We start from the raw sequence: 18,536 nt of genomic DNA on the forward strand, positions 1-18,536 counted from the left end.
TTCTGGTCTAGTCTATTTCGTGTAATTTCTTTTTCGACAGGAATAGTTATACCTATGTTAGCATTCTTCATTTTTTGTGCCTGGTCTATCTTGTATTTGGAGCATTTAAAAACTTTTATAAGTAACTTCTTAGTAAATTTTTCATGTTCAATCAAACACAGAACAATAACCCATAGAGTCTCTTTCTTCATAAATTTCAACCAATTTTTTGAGATTATCAGGTACTGCATCAATGTCTGAAATGTCCAAAGATCTATTTAAAACAATTGAGATAAAGTCTTCACTCTGATCTGGGGCAACATTTTCAGCAAACCTCATTGCAAGCTGTACCTTGGCTCATTCAAATTTTCTCAGTAAATTATTTTTGGTTTCATTGCTGAGGTCAGATATCTTTTTATTCTTTACCTGAAACTAAAAAGGGCTGATGTGGAGAGCTTCTAATAAGTTGTTACCATTAGATGTAGCACCTTCAACCTTTTCTCCAGAAAGTAGAATTTCTTTAAACTCAAGATAAAAATCAGTTGTGTCTTCAATTAAATTTTCGTTAGTAGCATTACTTGTTTTAGTTTAAATTAGAATGCGCTCTGACTTTAGGTGATTGTGAAAAAATGCGGAACCTACTGGAACATTTTTGTTGTAATGATTTAAAACATTTGTTGACATATTTATTACAATGTTGAAATATTTCTTTCAGCAGATGATTTTTTACCAACACTTAGTTCATGCATACCAAAGGGCAAATGGTTGAAGATTTTTCTAAAAGAATAAAGATGGCTGTAGTTAACTCTTATTTTCAGAAAAAGGAAGAGCACAGGGTGACGTATAAGAATGGGGGAAACACACAGGTTGACTATATCCTCTGTATGAGAAGAAACCTGAAAGAGGTTAGGGATTGCAAGGTGGTACCAGGAGAGAGTGTAGCTAAACAGCATAGGATGGTAATATGTAGGATTGTTTTGGAGGTGAAGAAGAAGAAGAGAGTCAGAGCAGAATCTAAGATCAGGTGGTGGAAGTTAAAGGATGAAGACTTTTGTTTAAAGTTCAGGGATGAGATGAGACAGGCACTGGGTGGTGGTGTTCTGGATATCTGGGATGAAACGTCAAATACAGTGAGGGATATGGCTAGGAAGATACTTGGTGTGACATCAGGACAGAAGAAGATAGACAAGGAGAAGTGGTGGTGGAATGAGGAAGTTCAGGAAAGGTTAAGAGGAAAGCGGTTGGCTAAAAAGAATTGGCATCTCCAGCAAGAAGAAGAAAGTAGACAGAAGTACAATGATGTGTGTGGCAAGACAAAGAGAGCAGTGGCAAAAGCTAAAGAAAAGGCATATTGTAATATTAAAAAGTTGAACACTAAAGAAGGGGAAAAAGATTCTGTACAGATTGGCCAGACGGAGAAACCGTGATGGGCAGGATGTGCAGCAGGTTAGGATGATTAAGGATAAAGATGGAAATGTGTTGTCTAGTGAGGAGAGTGTCTTGGGAAGGTGGAAGGAGTATTTTGTGGAACTGATGAATCAAGAGAATGATAGGGAAGGAAGGTTAGAAGAGACAGAGGTTGTGAATCAGGAGGTTCACCAGGTGAGCAAGGAGGAAGTAAGGGCTGCAATTTGGAGAATGAAGTGTGGTGAGGCGGTTGGACCGGATGATATTTCAATGGAGGCATGGAAATGTTTGGGAGAGATTGCAGTGGTGTTTTTGACAGGGTTATTTAACAGAATCTTGGAAGGTCAGAAGATGCCTGAGAAGTGGAGACAGCATAATGATGCCAATTTTCAAGAATAAGGGCGACGTTCAGAGCTGTAGCAATTACAGGGTAATAAAGTTGATCAGTCACAGCCTGCAAATCTGGGAAAAAGTAGTGGAATCTCGGCTTAGAGGAAAAGTAGAGATCTGTGAGCAGCAGTATGGTTTCAAGTGCAACACAGATGCTATGTTTGCTCTGAGAGTGTTAATGGAGAAGTATAGGGAAGGACAGAAGGAGTTACATTGTGGTATTGTATGAAGAGGTCAGGAGTAGCGGAAAGGTATGTGAGGGTGGTGCAGGGTATGTATGAGAACAGTGTGACAGCAGTGAGATGTGCAGTAGGAATGACAGACAGGTTTAAAGTGGAGGTAGGACTTCATTAGGGATCAGCCCTGAGTCTTTTCCTATTCGCAATTATCATGGACAGACTGACGGACGAAGTAAGACAGGAGTCCCTTTGGACTATGATGTTTGCTGATGACATTGTGATCTGTAGTGAGAGAGAGAACAAGTGAAGGTAAACTTGGAAAGATGGAGGTTTGCTTTGGAAAGCAGGGATATGAAAGTGAGCAGGAGTAAAACAGAGCACATGTGTGTGAATGAGAAGGCAGACGGTGGACAGGTCCAGTTACAAGGATTTGATTTGGTGAAGGTCGACGAGTTTATCTACTTAGGGTCGAGGGTACTATGTAATGGAGGAAGTGAAAGAGAGGTAAAGAAGAGAGTGCAGGCACGGTGGTGTGGATGGCACAAAGTGTCTGGTGGGATCTGTGATAGAAGGGTGTCGGCTAGAATGAAGGTGAAGATCTATAGGAAAGTAGTTAGACCTGCTATATTGTATGGACTGGAGACAGTGGCACTGTAAATGAGATAAGCGAGGGAGATGGAGGTGTCTGAGATGAAGATGTTAAGATTCTCATTTGGAGTAACGAAGAAGGATAGGATCAGAAATGAGTTTATTAGAGGATCAGCATATGTAGCATGTTTTGGAGATAAAGTTAGGGAATTGAGATTGAGATGGTTTGGACATGTACAGAGGAGACAGGGGGGCTATATTGGCAGAAAGGTTTTGGGGATGGAACTTCCAGGTAGGAGAAGGAGAGGTAGACCTAGGATGAGGTTTATGGATGTAGTGGTGAAGGATATGAGTGGCTGGTGTGTCATTGGAGGACACTCATGACAGGGCTAGATAAAGGAGTTTGATCCACTGTGGCGACCTCTAAACGGGAAATGCCGAAAGAAAAAGAAGAACAAGACTTAATTCATGCATTGGGGGACAGCATCTCCTTGGAGGTACCTAAACTTGAATGTTAACAAAAATCAAAATTTGAAATATTTATTTTAAAGGTTTAGTAATTAGTTTTTTTTTTATTGAAATACGTTTGTGAACAAATTCTTACCAAAATTAAATCTATGGTAAGGACATGTATAGTCGTTATCAGATATTGATGTGGACCCTCGGTTTTCTATAGTGACTTTTCTGATCATTCTGTCTCTTGGTGCGTCTTTAAAACCTAAAAACCTAAAACTTAGATTTTATACATTTTAAACTGAGGAAAATAAATAATAATCATTTTACACTACTATATGATGCAGGAAACAAACTTTTAAAATTAAAAAACTGGTTAGGATGTTTGTTAGTAACTTAAAGTATAGATTGTATTTGATCACTTATACTTATGCTTATAACAGATCATAAGCATAAGTATAGGTGATCAACTTGATAAATATAAACTGATAAAAGTTTGCCTTAATTTACATAAATAGGAATATTTGTAGATATTGTAATCAACTAGATAATAATTTATATTAAAAACTAACCTTCTTATTATATTAAAAACTAACGTCTCTTTTTTAAATATGTTGTGTTGATATATTTGCCCTGGCTTTTAGTTTATGACTAAAAATTTAAGCATCAATTCTTGAGATTTAACTATCCAATCATTTTTAAAAGTATCAAGGGTAAACAGCCTAACTCACCATACCTAATCAAAATAAAAGCACATTATTAATTTGCATCTTTTTAATTTTATGAATAATTTTTATTTAAACACAGAAACAATCTTTTACTTGAAATGTAATGTATAAATATCAAAAAAGAAATTAAAATGAAATAATATCAATAAAAAATTATGCAACATTATAAAAAAAAATTATTCAACATATTAAAATGTATGCACTAAATTCTCTGAAAACATAAGAGTTTTATAAAAGCTTAAATTTATCTCAATAGGAAAAAATTTAGAAAACTTTATTTTTTATTTATTCACTGCTACATAAATTAGGGGTGTGTCTAGAAGATCTAGAAGATGTCTGCAATGTATCCAAAAAAATCAAATCAAAAAAATAAAGTTTTTCAACTTGAACATATTGTTCAAAAGAAATTTTATTACTATATATATAACAATTAAAACCAATAACTAAACAAATTATGCACGGTTAATTATTTGAAACGGACGCAAAGATGTTTTAAACCGGAATATATAGGGGAAAGGCGCCTATGATGGGATACTTAACTTTGAAGCTTCATTATTCAGTATCCTGAACACCAATAATAAAAGTTTTGGTATGGATACATTCCTTGTTACATCTAGAACAATAATTACCCTGGGAGTTTTCATCAGTTTTATTTTTTTTATAAGTTATTCTTATTGTAAAAAAAAGCACAAGTATGCCATCATAGGCTACCACTGCTGCTATGATGGCATAGGGGAGGATGGGGCTAGTTAGGATCGAGGGTAACTTAATGATTTCATTTAACCTTAGAGTCTTCACTCAGAAAAGCCAGAAATTACTCGAAACCATCCTAATTTACCATTTCATGCTACACACAAGCATTGTAAAATTTTGCGCATGCGCATAGGATATATTGCGTTTTACGTATTTTTTGGACCAAAAAAATATTTTGGAGCATCGCTTTCTTTTAACTTTACTTAAAAATAAGTTTTTCTTATAAAAAAAAGAAGGTTTTCCCAACTCGTCAATATTTCAACACTCTCAACTCGTCAGTATGCCATCATGGGTAAAAGTCATCATTTTCATTAAAACAAGCTGTGTCTGCTTTGTTCAAAAGATAAAATTAATGTAACTATTCCACTAAATGCACAAAACTTGAATATAAAATGCATGAAAATTTCATTTCTGCACAGTTAATAGTAAAATCACAACCTTAAATATATGAAGGAAATAAAACTACAACAGCACATCCCAAAATCGATTTTTGTTGATTATAAAAACAATACTTGTGCACAAGGGACGTTTTCTCACTAAAACTAATGTAAAGTCAGTATAGTCATGTAGGTCTAATCATTTTTTTACCAAAACCAATTTTAATGGAAATATGACCGGTATGCCATCATAGGCGCTATGCCATCATAGGCGCCTTTCCCCTAATAGTAATAATGAAATTTCGGTTTCATAATTTTGCAGTTATTTAAAAAAACAACAGAATTTTGATAGAGGTTAAACTAACTTTTGAGTTGTATAATTTTATTTTATTTTTTTTAATTTAAATTTTTACGCTATATTTTTCTTTAAAATGTTACATCCAAAAATAATGTTAGCTTAGCATACGAACAGCCACAAATAGTCATCAAAACTAATCCAATATTACGTTAGTTATTGAGCAACATTTTTGCATTCCGTACTACTCAAGCGCTGAGTTGACCGTCACAGGAGTTGAACTCGTATCGCATAACGGGTTTTAACTTTTCCTTTGAAGCCCTCACCACCTGAGCTATCCAGCCACTTGAATTAGAAAGTTGAATCGATATTAGAACTTTATTTTTTAAATAATTTATTTTATTAGTTTAAAAAAAATCAAAATGATTATTTCATTTAGAACAAATTTTGAACTTCCCTTTTCACATACAACCTGAGTAAAATATTTATCAGGTTTAATTATGTTTAACTATCATCAGTAGGCAAAATTAGATAGTAACAACAAGTATACATTAAAATATATCAATGGACATTCCCAGTTTTATCACATTAGACTGCGTATCTTTTTAATTACTTGTATTTTGTATTATCAATGAGGAAAGAAGAAGTTTCAAATATGAAAAATAAAATATGGACTGTCAATTCAGCATACACGCTCCACAATTTATTATTTAATTTATTATTAAGTTCAATATGTTGCTTTATTCGCAAGTTTTTTTAGCGCTCCGAAGAAAATACAAATTGAAGTTACTTCGTTGTAGAGAAATATTGGAGAAAAGCATAACTTTCTTTAAAGTTAGACAACCAAATTTTACATTAATGGTGTATTATTTTTGTTATCATAACATCTTTTGGATACAAGAAGACAGAGAGCCAATACAAGAGAAAGTTGTTTAAAACTGCATCGATAAGAACAAGTTTTATTTTTTTGGTGTTTTAGGATAATCAAGCATTTTTGGCAAAAAATATAATTTTATTATCCAGATTTGGACTTGTTAAGTATAAATTCCTATTAAGCCAAATTAGTTATCCATGCATATGAAACTTCTGAGAATTATTATCCCCTTTGCTTTGGTCTTATCTTCTTCTTAAGTTACAAAAGAACTTTAAATGTTTTTTTTACACAATACTTTAACAAAAGTTATTATTGACTTTTCATTTGGATATTAATAATAGTGAAATCATGACATTGATACTTTACAAAAGTTTTTTATTTCTGTGGTTTTTTTGTCACGACGAAAAATTACTTAACTAGGCTTATTTATTAATGCCACAACATAGGCTTTATTCCCTAAAAGTGACCTGTGGGAAATTTTGTTGAATTTTATTTAACTGGCTGAGTTTAAAAAAAAAACTCGAATCTAATAATTTTGTTTTAATAAAAATTTTTTAATAAGTTTGTAATAAATAATTGTGAATTGTGTTTTAATTCAAATGTAATAAAAGTATAATTTCAAAAAATTTCTTATCTACCTTTAGTTAAACAGATATTTTCATAGCCAGACATCTATGTAAAACATTACTATACAGATTTTACAATAAGTTTTTTGACTCTTGGTCAGTATTTATAAAGTTTATTTATAGTTAAAAGTTGTTTACAAAATTATTTAAAAAAATTTACACCGTAAAATTTTTAAAAAACATTTTGCAAGAGAGTGTTATGACGTAAAGGTCTTTGTCAGCAGTTATTGTAAACAGGTTTGTTTCAAAAGGTCTGGTTATAATAAGCGTCTTTAGTCTTTTATACCTTATAAATTTTTGTTATAAGAAGTACTAAAAAAAGTAAATTATATCAATTTAATCGCAGTCAGAAACAAACAGTTAGCTGATCGTTTTTCTTATTGTAAATCTTGAAAAGAGAAAAGTTTATCTACTTTTTAACTCAACATTATAAAAGTTTTATACTTTATTTAAGTGTGGAAAAACATATTCCGCCTTAAAAAACTTTTTAATTTAAATTCAGCAAAAAATACACTCTTAAAAATTTAAATTTGTTAACGAATCTTTTTGTCACACAAATCTTAATCAATTTTACCTTGGTTATCGTGCACTGCACCTATGAAATAAACTTTTATTGTAATTTTGATCGACCAAATTCTATTCTTCATTTTAAAAGCAAAATAAAATATGTAACTCCTTCCCTCAATAGCATTTTACAGTATTATTAACTAATTTATCTACAATTTAACTTTATTTTTGGACTTTTATTATTTTTATTATTATTGCTTAAATTGTTTTTCTCTAAAGTTGTTTTGTTATATTGTTTACAATCTTTTTACTAGTTTATATTAATTGTAGTTTTGCTTATGTAGTCGAATATATATATATATATATATATATATATATATATATATATATATATATATATATATATATATATATATATATATATATATATATATATATATATATATATATATATATATATATATATATATAGTATATAAATATATATATGTATATAAATATATATATGTATATAAATATATATATGTATATATATATGTATATATATATATATATATATATATATATATATATATATATATATATATATATATATATGTATATATATATATATATATATATATATATATATATATATATATATATATGTATATAAATATATATATATGTATATAAATATATATATGTATATAAATATATAGATGTATATATATATATATATATATATATATATATAAATGTATATATATATATATATATATATATATATATATATATGTACATAAATATATATATATATAAATATATATATGTATGTATATATATATATATATATATATATATATATATATATATATATGTATAGATATATATTATATATATATATATATATATATATATATATATATATATATATATATGTATATATATATATATATATATATATATATATATATATATGTATATATATATATATATATATATATATTTATAAATATATATATATACAGTATCGGACAAAACGAGTGCAACCAAATAATACTAATTTAGTTTCTTTATATAAAAGTGCTGCATTTTTTCAATTTAGAGAAATAACTATGTAACTGTTTAGAGACAACGTTCTTCAAGTTTTATTCATCACAAAGTTCATTATTTTTACACGAAAATTAATAAATTAATCAAAAGTATTAAAAAAAGTTGATTTCCTTCTGGACAAAACAAGAACAACTCGACAAAATGTTGACCAAGCTGTATTTTGCTATCAATATTTCGTGGCGAATCCTTTGTTGTCGATCACATCCTTGCATCTTCGAGGCATAGATTCGATTAGGTGATCAATGAAACTTTGTGGAATCGCTGCCCAGGCATTTTGGATTTGTTCAAACAGTTGATCCTTATTACGAACACCTTCACGATTAATTCTGCGGTTGACAATCTGCCGCAGGTTCTCGATAAGGTTGAAATCCGGAGATTGAGGCGGCTAATCCATCACCGATAGGTGGTTGTCATGAAACCACTGCTTGGCTACTTTTGCAGTGTGTTTTGGATCGTTGTCTTGCTGAAAAACTCATTTTAATGGCATATTCCATTCAGCATGAGGTAACATAACATCATTCAGGATACTTTTATACATAAAACGGTCCATTATTCCATCGTTTCGATGTAATGGACCTAGATCGTTAGCAGAAAAACACCCCCAGACCATTACATTGCCTCCGCCATGCTTCACGGTCTTATGACAGTAACGTAAATCGAGGCGTTTTCCGGCCGGTCGACGTACACGGCAAAGGTCATCGCTCCCAATGATGTTGAACTTCGATTCATCACTGAACAGGACAGTTTGCCATTTCTGCACATTCCAGTCAATATGAGATGTAGCAAACAGGAGTCTTTTCCTCTGGTTTTTTAGTGAAATCAGCGGTTTCTTTGCAGGGCGTCAAGAAAACAATCCGGCCTCAACAGCACGTCGTCTGATTGTTCGGTTCAATACAGGCAGCTCTAATTGCTTTTGTATCTCGACTGATGATATCCAGGGATCCTTCTTGACGGATCTGAAGATCATAGAATCCTCTTTGGAAGTGGTGGAATGCGGTCTTCCACCTTTGCTATCTGCTGCCAACATCCCCGTAGAACGATATTTGGTACATAGTCTTGATACGGTCCATTTTTTCACGCGATATTTATCACAAATACGTTTTTGTGACATTCCACTTACGTAATCGCCAATAATTTTCTTTCTTAGTTCCAATCCAAGACTGTCGGGAGCTATTTTTGCACTTGAAGTCGTAAAAATAATAAAAATTAATAATCACGCTTCTCAAGGCTTACCGTGTTACATTTACTTTGTGATGATACAATAATGCTCTGTGGAACGCAACGTCTTGGTTGGATGTGGACTGTATTAATGTAATGAAACACTTGTTGTATTTCACTTCTTGTATTGATGTTCTTCGATAAAACACTTTGATAAAACTCACATCGATAAACTGTCTTGATAATACTGACTAATTGATTTCCATATACTGACTGATTTGCATGTCGATTTACATGTCTCTTATATAGTAAAATGAACCTGTGTGAACCTGTTCTAGAAGGTTCTAGATGCTTCTTTTCGATGCTTCTGGAAGCTTCTGGATGCGTCTGGACGCTTCTGAATGTTTCTGGATATTTCTGGATGCTACTAGATGCTTCCAGATGGTTCTTCTGGAAACTTCTACATGCTTCTGGAAACTTCTTGAAACTTCTGGATACTCCCTTTAATTATTAAAAAACTTCCGTGACGTTGACACGGACCAGACTTAAGAAAATGAAACAAACCAAAAAAGTTGCACTTGTTTTGTTCCCTGCAAAATGGCACTTGTCAACGAAATTCTGCCTGTGTGCTGTCACCTGTCAGCTGATTGCTCATGTCATGGCATGCTATGACTCCAGACTCCTGAACTGTTTGCTGTGGTAGTATAGTTCGTTTCGTTTTTAAGACATGTAAAATTAGGAACACTTTTTAGCATTGTTTGATGTTGGTTGCAAATGTTTTGTCCAATTCTGTATATATATATATATATATATATATATATATATATATATATATATATACATATACATGTAATTGTTTATCTAATGATACTTAAACTTGCGAAGTAAATATCCCATTCTAATACCCTGTACAATGTCTGCCATCTATTTTCTCTACTTTTTTTTTTTAACTATTTCTGACTTTAACCTCTTATTTACGATTATTCTTTATTAAACTCACTTGCTCTTGGGCTTGAGCTGAATTTGTCTTTGCCGACTTTGGCATGTGGTTTCTCTATGGCAGTTAACCAATAATATTTATAATACCAAAAAAGATTTATAAACAACCAAAACCATTGCTAATCAAATATTCCTTAGTCATGTTAAATCATCTATGCAACTATGACATTTCACAATAAGTAAATTGATCCAAAAAAATTAAAAAATTTATTAAAATTTATTTAAAAAAATTAAAAAATTTATTAAATATATTATTTATGTAATTTATGCAAATTTATTTTGAAGCTTTTTATAATAGTTTTCGAATTATAGAAAAGTCGTTACAGTTTGTATTTAAAGATTTTAAGTTAAATTTCTTTGTGATTTTCTTTTCTTTTGTAAAACAAATGAACAAGTTTTCTGATTTTATTTTTTGAGATTGCTTGTCAAATTAGGTAACTATGCAACTATATAAGTATGGCTTTTGGTCTCTGTAATAATGACTATTTTTGTTGTAACTATGACCGGTCTAATTTTGAGATTTATTGTGTAATCATGGATTTATATTTTAAAAAAATTTAATGTTTCTGGTATAATTATTTGTATCCAAATAATTTTATACTACCAACACACATATTTATACTACAAACACACATACAAAAGATAACATATTTTCAGATTGTAAAAATTTACCTAACTTAAAATGACTTTTGCATGAATGTTTTTTGAGGATTTTTTTGTGAATATAGTTGATTGAGTATAATAATGAAAAATTAGAATTATAAATTTTGAGCTAAATCAGTTAACACCGAAAATCGTCATTATAATAAAATTTAACATTATTGTAGTTGACATCATGTTAAGTTTTAACTAAATTTTTTTTTTTTTTTTTCTGGCTATAAAACTTTTTTGGTATATTTGGAATATTTATTAAAGTAGCCAAACACACTCTTGATTTGGGTACACTGTTGAGGTTTAGAAATTTTCAGTAAAAGTGATTTTTACTTTTGGTTTTTTAAAACCGCATTTTAAAAAACCGCATCTTTTTGTTTAAAAAGATAAAAAACGTTTAAATAATGAAAGAGGTTTTAAACTGAGCGCCAAAAATATTTTGATGAAATTTAAAATTGTTTGTTTGAGGGTTACTATCATATGTGTATGTTTCTGTGCTCCAATTGCCGTAGTTTCTTTCCAAAGTATTATCATCAAGTTGCACGTTTTAAAACAAGTTGCTGTTTCTCTTGTGCTTGACAGAAATATATTTTGAATACAAAAAAAGGTTCTACTTCTATTAAAATAAAAAATTCAAACAAATGAATGTTATAATAGTTTTTTTTTAAAAAGTTTTGATTTATTTCACTAAAAATCTATACCCTCATTGAACTATATTCAACAACCATAGCTTCTCCTCCTGCTATAATTATGTTTTTTTTTTTTTTTGCCTTATCACTAAGTTTAATAAAAATAATTATGAATTTTTATTGACTTATCACTAAGTTTAATAAAAATAATTATGAATTTAGATTAATAATCTCCTCAGTCAAACTTGCAACAGACATAGATTAATGACATTTTTCTAATAATACACCTGCATATAAAGTTTGTTATTGCAAAAGTAGTAACTGTTACATTCAAAATTCATCTTCTTTTTTTTTATTTATTCAAAATAAGCTTTAGAATAAGAAAATGAATAAAATAAATGAAATGCATATAATAAAAATTACAAATTTTGATAACTTTACAATAAGAACGCAGATACTCTTAAAATATCATAAGATCTTTTGAGAGTATCCGCGTTCTTATTGTAAGAAGAAAAAGCTATTTGACTTCATTCCCTCCCCCCTCCCCTCTACTTTTCCCATCCCCTCCCTCCCTCCATCCCCCAAACGTGAGGGGCAACAAGTTGATAAAATATTTTTTGTACTATTCCCAAATACACTTGTATTCATCAATAGATTTTAAGTTTCACAAAATCTCTCAGCGTTTAAAAATTATGACCATATAAAGTTTAAAACTCCTCAAATTGAGGGGGTTATTATTTATATGTATGTGTATTTAAAATATATATATATATATATATATATATATATATATATATATATATATATATATATATATATATATATATATATATATATATATATATATATATATATATTACACATACATAATAAATATAAATAATACACATAAATAATGCATACAAATATATACTTAACGTTATTATACATATAAGCCACGTGAATATAAGAGATAGATACATAATAATTGTTATACGTAAAAAATAATACATAGACCAGTCAAAATTTAAATTTAACTAAAAAAATTAAATACACAAAGTAAGTATTTATATAATTAAATAAAATATAAGAACTCGTTAGAATAAAATATAAGATGTACCTAAAATAATAAATATGCGTACAGAACTTGTACTACAAAACAAAAGTTAGATAAAGAAAGTAAGGGTATATATAGATTAAGATAAAAGGTTTCGTATGTAGAAATTATGATAAAAGATTTCTTAAGAGTATTAATAATAAAACAAAACAAACTTAAAATTTTATAACAATCTTTTCAATTGAAAAAATGATTTTTTTTCAATTTTTTTTTAAATAAGAAAAAGTTCCATTCTTAAGAAAAATCGAAAAGTTTTAAACTAATTTGTTCAGTAAAAATTCTCCTCTAAATGAATACAAAATTTATCGAAATTAATTTTGAAACCTGGTTGAAGAATAAAATTTTTATTATGCAAATTGTATTTATTTTTAACATTTAAAGAATATGAATTGTTTCTGTTGACGATAATGTGGCGATAAGATGACGATAAAGTGTTTTTCTTAAGACTACCTCAAGCTGCATTAGCATAGTTTAGATGGCAATGAATAAAAGTGTGGTATAGCTGAATTAAAGTGTGTTTATTTAGCATGCTTCTCATGCTTTTAAATAGTATTGCTATAGCTATGGTAATTTTGAAGGACAAGTTTTCGATGTGTCTTTTCCATGTCAGATTTTCATAAATAAAAACGCCCAAAAAGTTTGTAACTTTTAATTTGGATGTCAATATAAAAAAAGCAGGAAATTTACTTGTTAAAAGATGTTTTTCGTAGTATGGATGAAAAAAAAACCAATTTGTTTTTTCAATATTAGAGAAAGTTTATTTAGTTTAAACCATTCAGAAATTTTAATTAATTCTATGTTCATACAATAAAATAGTGTCGTTATTTTACTAATAGTAACTTAACGACACTACTTTATAGTATGAACATAGAATTAATTAAAATTTCTGAATGGTTTAAATTAAACCAATTTTCTCTTAATATTAATTAATAAATTTAATAATATTTATGTTTAATGGGTTTAATTTATAAAATGACATTTAAGTTTGCTGACAGAACGAATTCATTTTTTTGTCTCATTGTAACTTACTATTTTAAATGTCATTAAATTAGATGCTTCAATAAGATCTTTTAAGTAAATGAGAAATAAAAGAAGTCCAAAGATCCAGACTTTTGAGGAACTCCGCGTATTCCTTCAAATATCTTTTGATCCAAGGTAATCCAAGAATGATGTTGGTAAGTTTAAGGTCAGAGGTCAAAGTATACTTTAATTGAGCGAGTTGAAGAAGTTGAAAATGTTTTTTTATTATTTATGATGATTATTATCTAGTTTTTGAATTATCCTTTGTATTATCTTGGTGACAGCTATGAACTTTTGATTTTTTAGTTTAAAATCATATGATCTAAAATCTAGAATCTAAAATCTGAAAATCTTATTTCTAGGTGAAACATGTTTATGACAACCATTTTCAATACCTGTTACTGAATCAATACTAACAATTAAAAGTTCGATTTTCTATAGGAACTTTCATTTTCAAACATAGGTAGATAATATAAAAAACAATTTATTTAAATAAAAAACTTTAACAAATTTATTCTTATATTTTATGAAAACTTTTTTTATGTTTTATGGAAGTTTTTTTATGTTTTATGTTTTATCTATCTTTATTTAATTATAATCCATGAAATCTGTTATTTTTTTATATGATTTGTTATTATTTTTCATGCAATTTGTCAGCAAATTTACAATTTTGTCAAGGGCCGCGGGAAATATTTTGGCTGAGGGCGGCCAGAAGGCTTAGGCCGGCACTCCTTGTATTGTAATGAAAAAAGTCTGAGATACATTTCTGAGTTGCAAAGTAAATTAAAAATATAAAAGAATTATAAAACAGCATTAATTATTTAATTAAAAATTTAATTACAACTAAATTTAATTAAATTTAAAAATCATTATTTTAGTTAAAGAATTATTATTCCTCTTAATTTATGGTAGATTTTGTTATATGAGTTATGTAAACTTTGAACAGTATTTTTTTTTTTTTTTTTTACTTTTAGCAATTTGCTTTATTATAAAAATGGTTCATCAAAATGATATAGTCTCCATTGCAAATTTTACTGTTTGCTGCATAGGATTTGTTCTAAATGGTTTTGGATTGTTTGTTTTACTAAAGTTTAAAAATGGTTATAGCTTAACACAGCGGTACATGCTAATCCAACTTTGCTTCATCGATTTATGCTTAAGCGTAGTATTTGGATTTTATAATTTGAACTTAAACCATATAATTTTAAATTTGCTTCAGGATTTTATTAATACAGGATTTTATTTTGCAACATTTTGGTTGGTATGCGACAGATACTTACATTTAAAATTGAATTTAAAATACGTAATCTTCTGGTCAAAAAAAAAGACAATTGTTTCAGCTGCGTTTGTATGGATTGTATCATTATTAAGTTCCATTATGTCTTATTATAATATTTTGCGTAATCTTGCTCTTAATTACGTTTGCTACGATTTTATAATTATTTGTTTTTCCGCCTTTGTTTACACATATGCCTTAATAATTTTTCAAAAGCAAAAAACTTGTGTCAGATCAAACCAAAAAGGAAAAGGTTTATTCAAAGGAATGGTGGTAACAAGTATTTTGTTAACAATATTTGTGCTCTTGGTAAGCACACCTGACGTAATATGGACCTATGATTACTACAGGCCTGTTCCTAAGTTACATGTATTCGCGAACCTATTTTTCCTTCTGTCTATATGGACTGATTCATTAGTTTATATATTTGCTTCACCCTCAGTTAAGTTTTTTTTAAAAAGTCAAACACAACTCTTGCTTAAAAGAAGAAGAGCCATTATAAGAAGAGAGACCTGCGTCATAAATTTATCGATAAACGAAGAAAACACACGCTTTTAACAAAGCTGAATTTTTCTATATTTTGGCCGGTGGAGCAAAATGCATTAACTCCTTAAAAGATTTACTCCCGGTTAAAATATTTCAACTCCCTATTCGGTGTGGTTAAAGCGATTTGAAAATATAATAGCTTCTATATCAGATCTGTGAAAAATGTTAAATTGTTAAACTTTACCCTAACGTAAAATGAAAATGTTTGTAGCAAATTAACCCAGACCAAAAATTCTTCTTTTTTTTTTAAAAATTCCATAAAATAACTATTGCTTGTCCAAATTTGAATAAGGCTTTAAATAAATATGTTTTTCGGTAAAATTAACATCATAATTTAACAATATGATCTGTTCTGATTGTTTATCGCCATTTTTCCTAATTATAAGCTCTTTCTTGGTCGGAATTCTAATAATTTTTGTGAAAATAGATAGAAATGTTGTTTTGACAATTACATTCAATTAATATGTACTAGAACAAATTAGAGCTAGGAGCTAACGTAGATTAAAGTACTTTCACAAAAAAATTTAATTAAAATTAAGTTAACGTTGTTGAAAAGAATTGATTAAAAGACTCAAAAAGATTCATAATTAGGAAAATACGAAAGTTTTGAAAGTTATGTAAATACAAGAAAAGTTTTTTTTTAAGAAAGAACTTTAATAATTTATAAACCATGAACTACACCGAGTAGTTAATAGATTTCGAAACAAATTAACTCTGGGAGTCAAAATATTTTAAAAAATGGCGAAATGGATTAACCGGGGATTTAAATATTTCAAACCCCCACCGAAATAAATTAACCCCTTTAAACAGACGTAACAAATTTAACAATTTTTGTTTAATTAACGTTGATTTAAATTATTATATAAACTTTATAATTTGACGAACCTGTATTTGGTTGTGGAAAAAAAGGAGATTAAAATATAAAACACATTTTATTTGTATAAGCTTTAGTGAACCTTTCATTTTTTCTAATAATAAATTTCTGTAAATGAGTTTGTGTCATTGTAACTGTGGGTCTTTTTAGATTTATTTTGAGTATGATTTCTAATCCAATTTATATTATACTAACTTTGATTTTTTAATAAGATCTAAATGTAGTCTATGTTCTTTTACTGTTGTTAATTTCATGATATCCAATCTTGCTTCATAACAAAGTTTTTGAATTGTAGATGCTCGTTTGGTTGCCCTTATTTTGATCTTCTCAATTTTGACCAAGACTAAATTGTAAATTCAATATTTATTCATATGAACATTGTACAGAACCTTTTACTGTGTTTACATTTGGAATTTAACTGTTCTATTTATGATACTGAAAATTATGTTTAGTTTACTAGTTAAAAAGTCAACCTGTGGGTACCATTTTAGATCTAGTTGATCCATAATTTTCAAATTGCATTAAGCATCATAATGTATAATCATACTTGCAGAAATCAAAAATGTGGTATTTAGATTTTTTTTTTCAATATGAATAATCTTGCATTTTTCGTAATTAGAATTTTGTGAACCAAATTGATGCTCATGACTTTTTATGATTTATATCATTTTGGCAATGTTTGTTGAGTCATTAGGATTTTTTATATTTACTATTTTACTGTCATTAATGTAAAGTTTAATAGAGTTTTTGTCTTAATTCGGCAGATCTTTAATGAAAACCAAAAACAGTACTGGTCTAAAATCTGATTCTTGTTGGTATACGTAATATGTATATATGTATATGTAATATGTAATATATATATATGTATATGTATATGTAATATATATATATATATGTATATGTATATGTAATACTGTAATATGATGTAATATACAAAAAACTGCTTATTTTTTATATAATGGACTGTTTTCCATTATATCATTTTATTTAGCAAAACCATATTATAAAAACTTGAAAAAAATTCATAACTCTCGCCAAAATCTAAACTGTTCTTCTAATGTCGTATGTTAATCTAAACAAGACTATGTATTGGTATCACTATTAAATATGCAATCTATGTTCCAAACCTTAAAAATATTTAGCTCGCTTTATAATTCTTTTTATGATGTAGAATCAATACAAAACTTTTCCACTTGCCACACACTAAATAATATGATAATAGCTTAATAGGACAATAGATAAATAAATAAAAGCTTTACAGTTCTGAAGACACAGCCAACCTGATATTTTTTGTTGACAGCCTACTGAGTTGTATTGTTCAGTAATGTAAACAAATTTAAACAATTTGAACATTACTTTTTTTCAAAACTTGACCGTTAAGTTAGCAAACTTTACCATATTTTGTTTCATCCTAACTATCAACTTTAATTTTAATATTCGATTCCAACAAGATATATAAGTGATATATCATATTACTTTTTGTTTAACTATATTCTACGAATACAGTTAAAAGTTTAGAATGTATACTTTTCTCAAGGCTCAATACATAAAGATCAAGACAAAAAAAAATGCTTTTGAAATTTAAAGATCAAGATAAAGGATTTTGATTAAAGACAAAGATAACGACTTAGACTTTAAATTCCAAGACCAAGATTACGACAGAGGCTTTAAGTTTTAAAAGTAAATCAAGAACATTTAAAACATCAAATAAATATTTAAAAATATCTTGCCCATCAGAAGTTATTATAAATATATTTGCAGTTAGTTTAAAAAACTTTTTAATTCTTTTATTTTTACATATACTAGGGCATAGTGGCCCAGTCCGTCCCTGCTTTTATTTTACATATACTAGCTCCAAATTGGTTTGAAGGTGAGACGTGTAACGATAACTGAATTACAAAAAATAATTGAAAAAAAGGAAAAGACAACATGAATGGGTTCATGGGTTGTCAAGACGGTATATTCTTTAGTTTTGTATATTTTATGAAACTCATTACTTTGGTATTTTAAATATAAACATATAATGTACAATTTAT

General features: G+C 28.5%; 1 protein-coding gene across 1 annotated transcript; it reads left to right on the forward strand.

Annotated features, from left to right (window-relative positions):
- The first annotated feature begins 770 nt into the window (after window positions 1-770).
- LOC136080186 (uncharacterized) lies at window positions 771-1,406 on the forward strand. Its single transcript, XM_065796799.1, has one exon. The coding sequence runs from the start codon at window positions 771-773 to the stop codon at window positions 1,404-1,406; it is 636 nt and encodes a 211-aa protein (XP_065652871.1).
- The last annotated feature ends 17,130 nt before the right edge of the window (window positions 1,407-18,536 follow it).

The sequence above is a fragment of the Hydra vulgaris genome, chromosome 05 (genome assembly GCF_038396675.1).
Source record: "Hydra vulgaris chromosome 05, alternate assembly HydraT2T_AEP".
NCBI classification, from domain to species: Eukaryota; Metazoa; Cnidaria; class Hydrozoa; order Anthoathecata; family Hydridae; genus Hydra; species Hydra vulgaris.